The 12,557-nt window shown below is 41.3% G+C and overlaps 1 protein-coding gene across 6 annotated transcripts in view; it reads left to right on the top strand.

Annotated features, from left to right (window-relative positions):
* The window catches only part of ACACA (acetyl-CoA carboxylase alpha), a 2,143,878-nt gene that overhangs the window by 201,536 nt on the left and 1,929,785 nt on the right, over positions 1-12,557 (top strand). For all 6 annotated transcript variants that reach the window (XM_044054575.1, XM_044054578.1, XM_044054576.1 and 3 more), the window contains 2 exons: positions 817-955; positions 10,304-10,413. In XM_044054575.1, the coding sequence (XP_043910510.1) occupies positions 817-955; positions 10,304-10,413 (249 nt within the window). The remainder of the gene's footprint in view (positions 1-816; positions 956-10,303; positions 10,414-12,557) is intronic.

Below are 12,557 nucleotides of genomic sequence, written 5' to 3'. Positions count from 1 at the left end.
GCTGTCTGTACTGATAATGTGTCCCCAACTTCTCAAACAAAGTCAATTACTAGAATAACAGGATATATTAGCATCCATTTCCTGAATGTTACAAACTCTGAAACTCAAATGGATATCATTATTTAGACTTCAGTCCTCAGTGGTTTGTCCAAAAATCACAGATTTTATGAGGAACAGACCAAAAATATGAAGCAATAATCTGGAGATCTTGTGAAAATCTAGACAGTTGAGAGGTATGAAAAGTGAGTGTAAACGTAACTGATAACGTTACAGTACTTCTCTGACAGCATTCGCTAAGTGTTTTATGGCTTTAAAAGTAGGTATAAGAATAGGCAATTTTTCCCCCTGTAACTATTAGTACATGGAGCAGATAAAGCTCCATGCACTACAAAGAATTATGATTGGTTCACCAATCATAACCTTCAATTATGTGTTCTCGACATGGATGCCAAGGTTCACTTCTCGAGCTTCGCTCTTGAGGTGAATTTCTTGGCATGCATGTCTCGAACAAATAATAAGCGGGTTATGATTGGTGAAGCAATCATAATCCTCTGTATTATATTTACTTTTACCAGGGCAATTTTTATAAATTTTGAAAAATGGATTTCAATGTGCAATGCTAACGATGCTTCTTGTAGTTTTCGTCCCTATGGTTACCACAAAAATTCTTACTTGAAGAGGTCTTCACACAAATCATTAGAGATCACCTCTTTATTGTTTTGAACAGAAAGGCACACTGTAGACAAAGTAACAGATTTCAGAGTTGCTGAGTTTCTGAATGGTTGTTAATATATATATATATTTTTTTTTGGCCAGGTTCTCATTGCCAATAATGGTATTGCAGCAGTAAAGTGCATGAGATCCATACGGAGGTGGTCCTATGAGATGTTTCGAAATGAACGTGCAATCCGATTTGTTGTCATGGTAACACCAGAAGACTTGAAAGCAAATGCAGGTTGGTTTTAAGGACTTTAGACCACAAGAAAAACAGTTAAAACTCTACTGAAATTGTAATGACTTTGCTTTTTAATGGCTAATATACTGTGGGATACCTGTTATGTGACTCCACATGTAAACAGACCTGTTATGCAAAGGCTGTTTTGCTTCTAGATTTTTATTGTAATTTCAAGTGTCACTGTCATCTATGTCTTCTGCTAATCTTTTCTGTCAATGCATAATATCTGGGAAGGGGGTTAATCAGGTGTTAAACACAAAATATAGTTTTTTTTATTTATGGCTGTTCCAGGGAACTTTTAAACTGCAGTAGTTTTCTTCGGAATGTACCACTTGAATTTTAGCCATATCCTAGGGTGAGTGTAAACCATTTCATTGCCACCAGTCATCCTAACAGTGATGTACTGCTTCATTTTTCTTTTTCTAGTAACAAATGGAGTCGCTCCTTGCTTCACCTTAGGCCACAGATGTCAGACTCCTTTTGAGTATGTTTGTTCCTTGTTTGGGGTGAGCACAAGTAATCTGTCATTAAGGCTGTTATGTTATCAGTGGGTTGGTTTTCCATTGTTTTTTTTTTTGTTTGTTTCTATTATGTTTTTATGTATACATTCCCTTCACCTGCTTAAGCAACTTCACAATTTGTACTGCATATGCAGGATTATTGGGCACTGACCAATGACACTGTACATCATGTTCCCTACAGACTTGTTTGCATCCCTTGTCATTTTGATAATTAATGCCATGTCTTCATTCTACCTTGTGTGAGTGAACCACTGCTCTCCAGTCATGGATGCTCCTGCAGCAGTGAAAAAAAGCATATCATTCCACCATCCCTGAGAGAAGAGAGATGGCTTTTGCTGCTTAGTTCTACCTCATCCATCCTTGTGCCAGTATCTGGTAGCAAACAAATCCTGGTCAGCAGTGGTGCAGATGCAGCCGTGGCACTAGCAATAGAACTGAACTATAGGTAGGTACTCAGGGAATGGATAGCCCAGAGGGGAGTGCAAATGTTTAAAAGAGGTTATGCTCCTGCAGTGAGATTAGGGCACTCAAGCTTCTTGGAGGTAAGTAGGACTTAATCTTGTTAGCTGAACCTCTGAACCTTAATTTATAATCTGGAGACTAGGTGGCTGATATTATCTCTTCTGTTAGCTAATTTTTATATTATTATGATTCAGTGAAGTATAAATCCACTGGGACATGTTCCTCTTATGACATAGTAGAGTATGGCTAATGCTTTCCTGTTATAAGTAACTAGAGTGTGAACTTGAGGGAGTGTTATCCTTTCCTGTTATGAGTTACTGGATTATGTACTTGGGAGTGATTTTCCTTTTCTGAGTTACTGGAGTATGACGTTATAGCGGATGCTTTCCTTTTATGAGTTGCACCAGTATTACTGTTATAAGTTACTGGAGTATGATCTCAAGTGGTACTTTCCTCTGTGGTTGTTTTACTTTTATGGGAGTCATACTAGGAAATGAATACATATCAAGTACAAAAACAATCATTGTAGCTCATCATTAACCAAGAGTATAGTTGATAATTCTCAGGATAATATGACGTTTTATGTTTCAGGCAGTGTTTAGTTCCTCACTTCCACTTAATTTAAAGATTAGAATTTGACTTACTCTTGCTAATAGGCAGGTACCAGTGCTTTGATGTCCTTCATGGATGCATCTGCAGTCATAACAAGTGGGTTGTCCTGTCGTCAGGCAGCCCTGCAGTCGGCCGGATTCCAAAGTCCGGGTCCGGCTTCGGCTGATGTCGCACTTCACCCGACATCATCTCTGTTGGTCTTCGGGTATATAAGCATCAGCCGACGCCATTTTCCTCAGTCTTTCTTGCCGCGTGGCGCCCGAAGCAGAAGCTGTTCGCAAGTGCCGGTCGGTCGGATCCAGAGATTACTTCTACCGAATACTACTTCGAAGACTTCTAAAAGCTAAGTACCCCGTTGGGGACTCTTTCTTGCCTCAGCCGATGTCAGAAAAAGTTAACAATTGTTTAACCTGTGGGAAACAAATACCTCATAAAGATTTCCACTCTTACTGTCTGCCTTGTTTAGGCCCAGCCCACGACGTAGCAGCCTGTTCGGCCTGTGCCTCTTTCAACCGGCGACGCTTAGGCGTCGGTCGGGGTTTGCAGAACAGTTTTTCCGTTCTGCTTTTGGGTACATTACGCCGTCCGATCCTCCGCCTACCCAACCTACTAAAAAACGCAAAGATAAAGACCGACACTCGCGGTCCGCGGTTTCGGCCGAAAACACCGTAAAAACAAACGTGAGTGTGTCGGTTTCGCCGAAACCGAGAAAACTGATCAAAGTACATCTGAACCTATTCTTACAACTGAGGCCCTGCTACAACTCTTGAATCGACCTCAGAACTTTTACCCACTACGGTGGTTGACTTATCAGACACCATCCCCTTGGATGTCTCTACCCCAGCACGTGGTGCTGCTAGGCCTCCAGCAGCCATGTCCATTAAGGCCTTCGTCAGGGCTAAAGCAGCCAAAACTACTAAAACAGTGCCTGTTAAACCCCCCACATCCAGGCCCTCTTCTAGCTCTCAAATGCTTTCTTTGGCAGAAGATTTAATTTCTTTAATTAGGGGATCTCAATCTCACCCAGACAGGGCCTCTCAGCCCCCAGAGAAGAGACCTAGGGCAGAGCCCCTGAGCCAGTGTCTTCTGATGATTCTGCTGATGAATCCGACATAACTGACCAGCCAGAGGCTTCCTTCTCCAATTTTGAAGATTCTGATGCTGAAGAATCCATTCCAGCTGCTTCCCCACCAGAAGAATTCTCCTTTGGGGAAACCTTGCATGCCATGCGAGAACAGTTCCAATGGCAGCAACAGGATTTTTCAGACTCCAGAAAAGACTTAGGACCTTTCTGCACCTCCCACAGCACAGGCCCTTAGCTATACCTCCTGTTCTCTCTGTGGTGGATGATGCTTTCAATGATGTTTGCTCCGCTCCAGATTCTTTACCCCAGCCCCTGCCAAACCAGACAGATTTTACAGGGTGCCAGATACTCATCACCACCTTTACAAGGCCCCACTTGCAGACCCAGAAACTATATCCCAGGGTCCCAAGGCAGTAGCCGCGACCATAGCTAAAAACCCTATTCCTTCTGAAAGGGAAGCAAGGTCATTAGACAGATGGGGTAAAAAGGTCTACACTTCAGCTACTCTCTCAGCTAGAGCTTTAAACTGTCAGTTTCACATGATACAATACCAAGAGTTTATGCTCGATCAGTTAACTAAAAAACTAACCACAGATGAATCTCTTGATAAGAAATATGTATTAGAGATGGTAAATAACATACAACAGGTTAGCAACCATTCCTTAAAATGTGGCTATGATGCACTGGAGGCTTCATTTAGATCAGCCATGACAGGCACAGTGATAAGAAGGCATGCATGGCTAAAGGAACAAGTTTTACGGGATCATGTTAAAGCTAAGTTGCTAGATGCTCCTATGGACAAGACAAGTTTGTTTGGTACACCTGCCCAGCAGGTTATGAAGAAAATGGAAGAGAAGGCAAAATCTGTTCAAACTGTTAAAGATTTCTTGCAGGTTCAACCCCAAGGTTTAGCAGGAACTGGCCTGCCAAAAATTGGTCCTTTCCTGACTCCACAAAATTTCAAAGGGGCAGGAATAGACGTCCCAGAGGCAGAAACCAATCCAGAGGAGGTGCCTACAGAGGACGACAGTGGCAAGGTAACAACAGAGGCACAGACACAGCCACTGCCACTACATCAGCACAACCACAGTGACTTAATCATAAATCCGCCTACCAGGGAACAAATAGCAGCTCCTCTAGGCGGAAAGTTAACCTTATTTTCAAAGAACTGGCACTACATAACAAAAGACAAGTGGATTTTACAAACCATAGATCAAGGTTACCGGTTTCACTTCCACACTTTACCAGTCAAAATGCCAAATCTACCTCCAAATCAAAAAACAGAGGCTCTACGCCAGATAATGGAGTTAGCAAACATGAGAGCTGTGGAAAGAGTGCCAACAGCAGAACAAGGAAAGGGGTTCTATTCCAGACTATTCCTGGTTCCAAGAAAGGAAAAAAGTTGGAGACCAATTCTCGACCTGTCCACCTTAAATACATACATCATTGTCCCAAAATTCAAAATGCTGACCCTACAGCAACTTCTTCCCATGCTGGGCAAGGAGTCTTGGCTGGTAACTCTAGATCTCAAGGAGGCATACCTGCACGTCCCCATTCGACCAATCTGCAGAAGATACCTCAGATTTCTTGCAGGATCAGAGCACTATCAATTCTCAGCATTGCCCTTTGGCTTATCTACTGCGCCCAGAGTATTCACAAAATGCCTGGCATCAGTAATCGCCCATTGCAGACTACAGGGAATTCAAATTTACCCATACCTGGACGACTGCCTGCTACAAGGGGACAACAAAAGCAAGCTGACAACGGATTTACAAAGGGTCATTTACTTGCTACAAGGACTGGGATACACAGTCAATTTACAAAAGTCAAGGCTGATACCATCCCAAACAAGGACATTCTTGGGCGGAATTGGACACAGTACAGCAAATGGCATTCCTGACTACAGAAAAACAAAAGAACTTCCTCTTTACTTCTTGGCACTAACAAAACTGAACAAGTTAACAGCAAGAAAAGTTCTGCAGGCCTTGGGCTTCATGGCATCATGCATAATCTTGGTCCCATTTGCCAGACTACATATGAGGAAACTACAGTGGTACCTAAAGAATTTATGGTCCCAACACAGACACAGTCTAGAAACAGAAATCCCACTAATTCCATGCTTAAAACAGGAGTTCCTATGGTGGGCTCAGGCATGCCAGTCAAACCCAGGCCTACCCTTTCGCAGATGTCAACCAAGCCAGACCATCACAACAGACGCTTCAGACCTAGGATGGGGGCCCACATGCTGGACAAATGCGTGCAAGGATTGTGGACACAGGATCAACTTCACCTGCACATCAATCTAAAAGAAATGCTGGCAGTAAAACTGGCAATCCAAAAGTTCAAACCATTTCTCAAAGAGGGCCAGTTGATGATAAGGACAGACAACACCACAGTCATGTGGTACATCAACAAACAGGGAGGCACTCATTCATACCCCTATGCAGAATGACCTTGGAGCTGTGGACCCTGGCACTCAGCTACAACATTCAGTTACAGGCAATATTTGTACCGGGAAAGACAATACTCTAGCAGACATATTAAGCAGAACCACTTCGGATGCCCACGAATGGAAGCTGCACCCGGACATCTTCAAGACCATCTCAAAGAAATGGGGAATGCCACAGATAGACCTATTCGCATCACCTCTCAATCACCAGCTCAAAAATTCTGCACAAGGACATTCCACCCACTAGCATGGAAAGTGGACTCACTCTCCATCAACTGGAAAGGCCTAACAGCATATGCATTCCCACCTCTTCCTTTGATACACAAGGTACTACTAAAAATCAAGGAAGAACGTCCAAAGATAATCCTGATAGCTCCAAACTGGCCAAGACAACACTGGTACCCACTACTGAAGAGCATGTCTCGAACAATATGTGGCCAATACCCTGATGCCTTTGATGTTAACTCAGAACAACTACAGCATCATACATCCAAACCTAAAACGCTGCAACTGACTGCATGGAACATCACATAGCAGCAGCTAATCCAGAACTTTCACAAAGAGTTAAAGACATTATTCTTGAAGCGCAGACCTTCAACAAGAAGGAACTATGCTGGAAAATGGAAAAGGTTTGTCATTTGAGCACGGAAAGAGGAAAAGAGGTGTCAAACATAGATATGCCTAACATTCTGGAGTATCTGGCGAACTTCTTCATTCCGGCCTGTCCTACTCCTCCATCCAGATACATGCATCCGCTATTTCAGCAGAATACAGCTTTGATCCACCTGTTTTTCGCACCCTTTGCTCAGGCAGTTCCTCAGAGGAATCAAGAATGTAAAACCTCCAAGGAAACCACCATTACCAGCTTGGGATTTAAACTTTGTGCTAGAAAAGTTGACACTATCACCCTTTGAACCAGCAGCAACAGCAGACCTACAACACCTGTCATGGAAAACTGCTTTCCTGCTAGCAATTACTTCAGCAAGGAGGGTTTCAGAACTTCAGGCCTTAATGGCAGTGCAACCCTTCCTAATCTTCCACCAAGATAGAGTGTCCATGAGGACTAATCCTACATTTATGCCCAAGGTGGTATCCAGAGTGTCTTTAAACCAGGCAATCCACCTACCTACCTTCTTTCCCAACCCACAAAACAGAGGGAAAGAATACTGCATACCTTGGATGTACATAGACAGCTACGCTACTACTTGGACAGAACAAAAATAGCAGAAAGACTGACCAACTTTTGTAGCCTATGCAACAGGAAGGGAAGGAAAAGCTATTTCCAAACAGACAATCTCCAAATGGATAGGAAATTGCATACGATACTGTTACTCCTTCCATGGAAAACCAATTCCACAAAACATAAGACCTCATTCTACAAGGGCAACAGCCACTACCACAGCCTTCTTACGAGGAGTGGCAACCAAAGACATTATTGAGGCGGCTACTTGGACCTCCGTGCATACATTTGCCAAGCATTATAATTTGCCTCTATATTCCAGATCCCGAGCAGGGTTTGCCACTGCTGTACTGCAAGGGATCCTAAACACACCATAATCTACTTTTATCCTCCTCCCTAGTTGGCTATGGTATTCTACCCACTTGTTATGACTGCAGATGCATCCATGAAGGACATAGTACAGTTTTGTACCTACCATAAATGTAGATGTCCGAACTGGATAGCATCTGCAGTCAGGATTACCCTCCCTCCTTCCCCTCTGTGGTACTCCTAGGGTGTTTACCCTCCTAATAGCTAGCTGTTGGGGGGGAGTCTTTTATGGTGTATTTGTTTGTATATATGTACATATATGCTTATGGTTGTGTTTACCTCTATCTATTTGGAAACATTGGCATCTATCCAAATTTTAGCCTGCAAGAGGGCTACTGGCATCTGGGGCAAGAAACACTGAGGAAAATGTCTTCGGCTGATGCTTATATACCCGAAGACCAACAGAGATGACGTCGGGTGAAGTGCGACATCAGCCGAAGCCGGACCCGGACTTTGGAATCCGGCCGACTGCAGGGCTGCCTGACGACAGGACAACCCACTTGTTATGACTGCAGATGCTATCCAGTTCGGACATCTACATTTATGGTAGGTACAAAACTGTACTTTATACAGCAGATGACCTTTAGTTTGAAAGCAGTTGCACATTGCGAACCGCTGCTGAAGACAAGAGTGCTTTACATATTGTGAAACCATGTTTAGTTCATATTTAAGAGAAATTCCAGTCATAATAACATTGCGAAATCCCTGTTTTTCTCTTGGGGAGGTCAGACATTTCCCATGCCATAGGTTAGAAAGGGGGTGTTAGTAGTGTACACAGACTTGTCACTATGTATCTTGTTTCCACTACAGAGGTGTGAAAATCACCATCTTGGTACTACTGACCCTTTAGGGATGAGTTCCATAATCTGATACTTGTGTTGTGTATTGCTACAGCCTGATCAAGGAAAAAGTAGTGAAAACAATTTGTCTGAACCTGCAGATTTCCCATTTGTGTGTTATATTGCTGAAACCTTTGTTTCCTGATTTAATTTTCTCATATGCTACTGCATAGATGTCTGTTTTTGCAGTAGACCCCAGCTGGTTAGAGCCTGACTGGGAAAGCCTCGTTTCCTGGGATTATACAGCAATGTAATGGAAATACATGCAAGTCAGGATATGTAGTAGTATACGTAGATGAAGTGGATGGTGCAGGACTGTAGTCACCAAGGAAGCTGATAGCAGTATTTTCCTTTGTAACCTTTGTAAGCCTGACCATTACTTGTAATACATGTCCATTTCATTGATTTTTTTTTTTACTTCTCTAGCATATTAACAGGCATTGCCTGGTCATCTGTGACAATGCGCTACTTGTTTTAATGTCATGAACTTTATTGTATCTTGTGTAACTTGTAAGAGTTATATGTATGTTTATATATCATAATTAATGGCTGTACATATGAGTAAACAATACAATAAAAGAAGATTTTGATGGTCACTCCAGTCAGTGTAATGCCCACCATTTTACTTGGAGCTTGAGGTTACAGCCTCTGTGCTCCCAAAATCCCTCTCTTCTGTGTAGATGCTCAAAGAATAAACTGAGCCTACTGTAGTTTGAAGAGGATGCTTTCACTGTGGCAAAGTACTGTTATCTTCTCCTCAAAGGATCTAATTAGAAGTAATCATGGGTTACAGATAAATGCCTTGTGCATTATTGCGAAATTCATCTTTTTACTTTTTCTTTGAAAAAAAAAAAGACAATATGATTTTTTTTAACAGGAGAACTATGATTCAGTTTAACATGTACAAACTGTAGAATATAACCAGCCATCATAAAATGTTCCATTTCATTATGTTGAGGTCTGCATGAACTAGCTGTGTTTGTTAAAATGTTTTCAGATGTAATTCTTAATTCTAAACCTAAAAAAAATCACAACTTTCTTTGACTGTAATTTACTGAACACTTTTCTTAAAGGGCAAAGTGCTGAACTTTCAGCTGCAGTACTGATGTAAAGCAGAAATTATTTTGAGAGGAAAATAAAAGCAGATTAATGTATATTTAAAATATACAGGGCTCATTCAGACATTTTTGTTTACTTTTTTTCATTACTTTCTTTGCTCTAACCAGCCACTCCTTCATCTTCAACAAGATTTCTAAAACTCCAACCCCAAAGTTTCTTCATTTAGCCTTTATTATCTTCTGCAAGTTCTGGGGTGAATTGTTGCAGGGCATCTGTTAACTATCTTTTGGATAACCAGGGCAGTTGTAGAACCTCTACTTTAAAGGTTTGAATATGAAATTATGTCAGTGAGGACTATACAACCCACACACGCACATATTCACACTCTTTCTCTTCTTTGTACCTCATCAGGTGCTTTTTATGGACTTTTATATGTAATGTACATACCCTATTCATGGTGCTCTTGATGTTCACTAGAGAAAAGTCATGTTTCAAGTCTGCTTCCCCCCACCCCACCTTACCCCATCCAAATAAAGAAATCAGTTTTCTTGTATAGTGAGGCCTCCAGCATTCTGAGCTCAGTTTTGAACCCATGTTGCCAGCACAGACCAATCTTATTGTGTGAATGTTATGAGCATGTAGCACATCTGTATGATTGTGGATTGATGACAAGAATCCCATTCAGTCCTGCAATAATATGGTGTAGTTTCTTTGTAATGTTTTGAATTCCTGTTATTGATTGTCTCATTTTATCTTTTTTTTTTTTTTTGCAGAATACATTAAGATGGCAGACCATTATGTGCCAGTCCCAGGAGGCTCAAACAATAATAACTATGCCAATGTTGAGTTGATTCTGGACATTGCTAAACGCATGCCTGTGCAGGTATGATCTACTTGCTGACCTATCACATGTATTGTTGTAGGGCAGTGGTGACAGTGACAGTAATGATGCTAGTGAAAATTATGACAATAGGCACAGTCAGGGTCGGCCTTAGGTCAAGTGGTACTTTAGGCAAAAAGGCTCCACAGCATCCCTTCACACCACCTGGTGTCCCTATCCTGTTCTATTTACACCATCCAGCTTTCTAGAAAAGCACCCCTACTAGAGCGGCGCCCTAGGCAGCTGCCTAGTTGGCCTATGCCTGAGGCCAGCTATGGGCACAGTAGTACTTATACACTGATATAAAATCTCTACAAGTCTTTCTGTTTTGTCTACTTTCTGAATACTCATGCTGTTGTTTTTCATGTGCTGGTGGATGTTCTGTACTTGACAATATTCTGTATATGTAGAAAAACCATAATGGGTTTTGGAACAGTTCAAACTGTTTTTTCTTCCCTCCAACTAGGTTTGGTCAGGTGTTTGATGCACAGCTGACCCTCTTCAGAGGCTGGAAATAGCAGTACAACACATATTATGCAAAACATTAAAGGCTGCATTGGTTAGTTGCTTCTGCCACCATATATATATATATATATATATATATATATATATATATATATATATATATATATATCAGCACATGAACAGTTTCACTGTACAGGTCAAAAGTACAGAGGAGTCTGACTACCAATTAGTGCTGCTTCCATGTCTCTGTTTTCAAAACTGCTTCCAAATGAGTGCTTGGTAAAGGAGGCAGCAGAGAAATCCTGATGGAGTAAGATATGCTTATTGAGATCACAGATGGTTTGTGAAAAATTTTCCACATGTTTGAAATGTAAATAATTTTCACAAGCTTTTCTATAAAGCTTTTCCTCCAAATCTACCATATAATGAAGTTTTAGTTTCAGTGGAACTAAGCCATTTAATGAAATAAAGATATAAAATAAAATGCTCTGAACAGAGAAGGTGTGAAAGCATGTCTAGTAGGCAAGAAAAAAAATGTCTTCTAACCACTTTCACCTGCATCTAAAATATCACTGCCAGCTTTATAAGACAGTATAACCTGTTTTAGGCTATGTAGCATGAGTATTTTTATACATGCCTTAGGTTATTTACAGTGCACTTGAAATTGCCACTACTTTATAGAGAGAGCATTTACACTTGTGTATCTGAGTTTTAATGACTGTGGCTTGAGAAGTAGAGTTGAGAAGGGCCCTTTTACATGAAAGCTTAATGATATTTTTTGAAGGTGATGGTTTCTTAATATACCATCTGCATCATAGCAGCATTTGTTTACCACCCACATTTTCTTCTAAAAATCACATCTCTTGTAATATTTTTTGCTCCCTTCTGTCAACTATCAGCCATGTCCTTGTACCCCTTTTAATTTCTATGTAACCATAATGGAAAGAAGATGGGGCCGTTTTGGCATGGCACCATCCATCTGAGAGAGTCCTTTGTTCACAGGCCTACCCTTTTATCTCTTGCTCTGACTTGCAGAGAAAATATAATTGTGTCAGTGTATTCTGTGTGCAAGATTCTATGTACTTACCATCTGCAGAGGATGATCTCCTGGTGTGCTCTCAGTCACTTGTATGCACACCATCTTCAGAAGATGAATGATCTGCTGGTGCTCCCTGTGTCATTTATGTGCACACCATCTGCTGCTAATCCCCCTGTAACATATGTGCTCACCATCGACTGATGATCTCCCTTATCATTTAGGTACACATTATGTACTGACATTATGCTGGTGTTCGCCCTGTAACTTATGTGCTCATCATCTACTGATGATCTCCCTTATCATTTAGGTGCACATTATGTACTGACATTATGTTGGTGATCGCCTGTAACTTATGTGCACACCATCTGTTGATGATCTCCCCCTATCATTTATTTACACATTATCTGCTAACATTCTGCTGATGTTCTTCTTGTCACTTGTGTGCACACTATTTGCTGAGGATGATCAGCTGATGATACCCTTTTCATTTATGTGTACACCATCTGCCGATGACTCCATGTAATTCATGTGCACATCGTCTGCTGATGATGATCTGCCAGAGTTCTACCTGTCATTTATGTGCATACCATCTGCTGAAGATAATATTGTTGGTGATCCCTCTTTAACTTATGCATGCACCATC

Source organism: Protopterus annectens, chromosome 13.part0 (genome assembly GCF_019279795.1).
Source record: "Protopterus annectens isolate FY-2018-M chromosome 13.part0, PAN1.0, whole genome shotgun sequence".
In the NCBI taxonomy this organism is placed as follows: Eukaryota; Metazoa; Chordata; order Ceratodontiformes; family Protopteridae; genus Protopterus; species Protopterus annectens.
The sequence above is the reverse complement of the archived record's forward strand: the minus strand, read 5'-3'. Positions and strand labels throughout refer to the sequence as shown.